The 4,053-nt window shown below is 66.7% G+C and overlaps 1 protein-coding gene across 1 annotated transcript; it reads left to right on the forward strand.

Annotated features, from left to right (window-relative positions):
* Positions 1 to 717: 717 nt before the first annotated feature.
* LOC142433967 (40-kDa huntingtin-associated protein-like) lies at positions 718 to 2,152 on the forward strand. The gene has a single exon (XM_075538614.1). It carries the CDS (start codon positions 878 to 880, stop codon positions 2,066 to 2,068), a length of 1,191 nt encoding a protein of 396 aa, XP_075394729.1. The 5' UTR covers positions 718 to 877; the 3' UTR covers positions 2,069 to 2,152.
* The last annotated feature ends 1,901 nt before the right edge of the window (positions 2,153 to 4,053 follow it).

A 4,053-nucleotide genomic window follows, 5' to 3' on the forward strand; every position in this document is an offset into this window, starting at 1 on the left:
GTTTCCAGCCGCCTTAGGTCTGCATGCGTGTCTTTGTAGTTGGCTAGCCTCTCTGCAGCCTGCACAAGGACTAGGGGTCCCTGGGAGGGAGGGAGGGAAGGAGGGAGGGAGGGACAGGGCTGCAACATGGAGGTGCTGGCCTGACCAGGGCCTCCAGATCTGGAGAGCCCTGCTCTCCTGGGGATGGTGCAGAGACCGCGGGGGGGGGGGTCATGGGGGGGGCGGTGGAGGGGGGCGCGTAGGCAGGAAGACGAGGAGCTGGGGGGCGGGTCAGTGCACAAGAGCCCCCAACCCCCTGGTGGCTGGCTGGTTGGCTGGCTCCTTTGCTCGGGCCTCTGGGGAGGTCAAGGCCCAGGGGCCTCTGGCAGGGTCAAGTCTGCAGGATGCGGGCTTCTCAGATAGGCTTTATTGCGGGGGCTGGGGTGGGGGCTCTATGAAAGAGCCGCGGGAGCAACAGCGACGAAAGGCCTGGGCGGGCGAGGAACGCGAGTCATGCGGGATCATGAGACGCTCCTCTTAAGGAGCTGGCCGAGATGGCAGCTCCCCTGGCAACATGAGTAAACCAACCATCCTGAGCAGTCACCTAGCACCAGCAGCAGCAGGGCATCTGGCCAAGGCCCGCCCCCAATTCCTCTGCTAGCCCATCACCACGGCAACGAGGCAGAGTGGGCGGGCCCACGATGACGCAAGACGCGTCGCGGCCGCCCGCCCCCACCCCACAGGAGGCAGGGCACATCGTGGCCGCCCGTGCCCACGCCCACGCCCACGCCACGAGGGACGCAAGGCACGTCGTGGGCGCCGGCGCCACGCTTCCCCGCTACGTCGCTGGCGGCGCGGTGCGTCCGGAAGCACTGAGAGAGCGGCGACCAAGACAAGCATGGCTTCTGCAGGGGCCGGCCTGGGCGGCGGCGGCGGCGGCGGCGCCGCGGGCCTGGGGTCCGAGGCCGGCGACTTCCTGGCCCGCTACCGGCTGGTGTCCAACAAGCTGAAGAAACGGTTCCTGCGGAAGCCGAACGTGGCCGAGGCCGGCGAGCAGTTCGGGCAGCTGGGCCGCGAGCTGCGCGCCCAGGAGTGCCTGCCCTACGCGGCCTGGTGCCAGCTGGCGGTGGCGCGCTGCCAGCAGGCGCTCTTCCACGGGCCCGGGGAGGCGCTGGCGCTCACCGAGGCCGCGCGCCTCTTCCTGCGGCAGGAGCGCGACGCGCGCCAGCGGCTGCTCTGCCCCGCCGCCTACGGGGAGCCGCTGCAGGCCGCGGCCGCCGCCCTGGGCGCCGCCGTGCGCCTGCACCTCGAGCTGGGCCAGCCGGCCGCCGCCGCCGCGCTCTGCCTGGAGCTGGCCGCCGCGCTGCGCGACCTGGGCCAACCGGCCGCCGCCGCCGGCCACTTCCAGCGGGCCGCCGCGCTGCAGCTACCCCAGCTGCCCCTGGCCGCGCTGCAGGCGCTGGGCGACGCCGCCTCCTGCCAGCTGCTGGCGCGCGACTACCACGCCGCGCTGGCGCTCTTCACCCGCATGCAGCACCTGGCGCTGGAGCACGGCACCCACCCGCTGCTGCAGTCGTCGCCCGCCCCGCCGCCGCCGCCCCCCACGCCGCCCCCGCTCCAGGCCCCCCAGCAGCAGCAGCCACCGCTGCCGCCACCGCTGCCGCCACTCGGGCCCGATCTCGAAGCCGCCCCCGCCCACGCCCCTTCAGGCCCGAAGGTGGGCAACGCTGGGCCTCCGCCCGCCGCGCTGGGCGCCTTCTGCGACGTGCTGGTGCGCTGCGAGGTGTCCCGCGTGCTGCTGCTGCTCCTGCTGCAGCCACCGCCCGCCAAGCTGCTGCCCGAGCACGCGCACACCTTGGAGAAGTACTCCTGGGACGCCTTCGACGGCCACGCGCAGGACAGCGGTGACCAGCTGCCCGAGGAACTCTTTCTGCTACTCCAGTCCTTGGTCATGGCCACCCACGAGAAGGACACTGAAGCCGTCAAGTCGCTGCAGCGCGAGCTGTGGCCGTTGCTGAGTGCCGAGCAGAACCACCTCCTTCACCTCGTGCTGCAAGAAACCGTGTCCCCCTCGGGGCAGGGCATCTGAGGGGCGGCGTCCGCCTTCCCCTCGCCCCTCATGCTGCTCCTGCCCCTGCAGGGTACCTGAAATAAAAGATACCTCGATCCTGAACCTTGCGACAGTGGTGTCCTTCCCGGGGTCCTGAAGCCCCACCCCCACCACCCCACTCCGCACGTTCCTCCCAGCCCGAGGAACAGACAGTAGCCCTGGCTGGAGCCCCGTGGCTCACAGCCACCCCAGGGGGGCAGAGGAGGGTGCTCCGCTCCACGGGGCTCCTCCAGCCTCTGGCCTTTCAGAACCAGCCCAACGGGCCCTTCTTCCGAGAGCATCCGCGCGGCTGCCAGTGGTAGGGAAGGAGACACACACACACACACACACACACACACACACACACGCCAGCCAGAAGACAGGGCTTACTCCCCCAAGGCCACAGCATAGAAGTCAATCTCGAGGTTGCCCAGGGATGCCCTAACGAGTGACCATGAAGCTCACAAGACTGGAGGCCAAAGCGGAGGCTCCGGACGAGAGTACCTTCTGCGGGCTGGCTCACGCCTCTTCCGTCTTCAGACCCGTGGCCCTTGGCTTTTAGATGCACACCCCTCCAACCTTTGCCTCCAGCCTTCCTCTCTGGGCGGCCATCCCGCTTTAGAGGAGGGACACGGTTCCCTGCGGTCCCGGGGGGCGCGTCCGGGTAACCAAGAGCACTCTCCTCTCCGGACCCTTCACTTAGTGTGGCATCTGCCAAGAACCTTATTTTCTTCCAAGGAGGGTCACTTTTCACAGGTGTCCCGGGTTGGACAGCAGGTCTCGTGGGGGGTGGGGGGGGTGGAGAGAGCGCAGGGCATTGAGGGTGTTGGGATTGGCATCCTTCCCATTCAGCGCCGCACTCCGTACCCTTCCTCCTCTTCCGCTACCCCACCCCACCCCACTCCGCTTTGTCTTGGAAGGGGCAGGGTTGTCCTTAAACTCTGCGGTTTTTGCCGGACTCTGAGCTGAGTGCAAGGGCTCCGCGATCACCGGTTTGCCTTGTGTGTTACGTCTACCCTTCTATCCATCCCCAGGAGTCACTGGGTGCCTGACAGCTCGCTTGTTGGTACAGCCAGCCCTAAATGCACAGGGAGAAGCGTGCTGCGCCAGGACTCCCAACCGGGTGGCCTAGACGTGCCCCCTCTGCGGCACGTGGCCATCTGAGCCCCCTCATTGGGAGGCAAGAAGCACAGCTGGGACCTCCCCTGGCTGTGCCAATAGACCCTCATGTGTGTGGAACGTGCAGTCTACTTTGAGCACGTGCGGTGTACGGATGTGGGGTGTGCATGACAGGGAGTAGACGGGCCACGACAGCAAGTGACTGTCTGGAACCGACGTGCCCGAGGCCCCTTGCTCTGGGGGCTGCCAGGCCCATCTTCTCATTGTTGTCGTCATCGTCGTCGTCATCCTCCCACAACACCCCTCGGGCACTGGGATTCACAGTCCGGGTCCTGTTCTGGTAGCCAACCGGGTGCGACCTGAATTGCCGCTTCTGTTGCAATAGGGCTCTCTCTCTCTCTGCCTGCCTGCCTGCAGTTTGCTTTTGATGCAAAGAGCACGTCTCTGGCATCTGGTCAGTACCGTTCGCCACCAAAAAGCCGGGTGGCTCTCCTTGCGGATGATGCACGATTTCCAAGGACCCTTAGTCCAAGTGTGACACGAAAACTACCGTGGCTGTCCTCTCGCTTCTCCTGCCCCCGCCCACGCCCCTCCTCTTCTGTGGATGAGTTCCTAGTTGTGAGCGGGGTGGTAGGCACACCGGGAAATGTGGCCTCATCCTTAACGACTCGAAGCCCGACCACATAGGACAGGGCACATGGGGGCTTCCGAGACTGTCCCTCTGCACCGTGCTCGTGCTCTACAGCCACTCTTGTCTTTGTCCCCGGGAGCAGAGTGGCCCCAGGGTTGGGAGCAACTGACCTGGACCACGTATGCAGTGCTCAACCTCTGGGATGGGATTGAAAGGGCGACCTGGGGTGCGGGTG

The sequence above is a fragment of the Tenrec ecaudatus genome, chromosome X (genome assembly GCF_050624435.1).
Source record: "Tenrec ecaudatus isolate mTenEca1 chromosome X, mTenEca1.hap1, whole genome shotgun sequence".
NCBI lineage: Eukaryota > Metazoa > Chordata > Mammalia > Afrosoricida > Tenrecidae > Tenrec > Tenrec ecaudatus.

Excerpts from the sequence above, each read along its gene's own strand:
- LOC142433967 (XM_075538614.1), top strand. The coding sequence starts at position 878 with ATGGCTTCTGCAGGGGCCGGCCTGGGCGGCGGCGGCGGCGGCGGCGCC.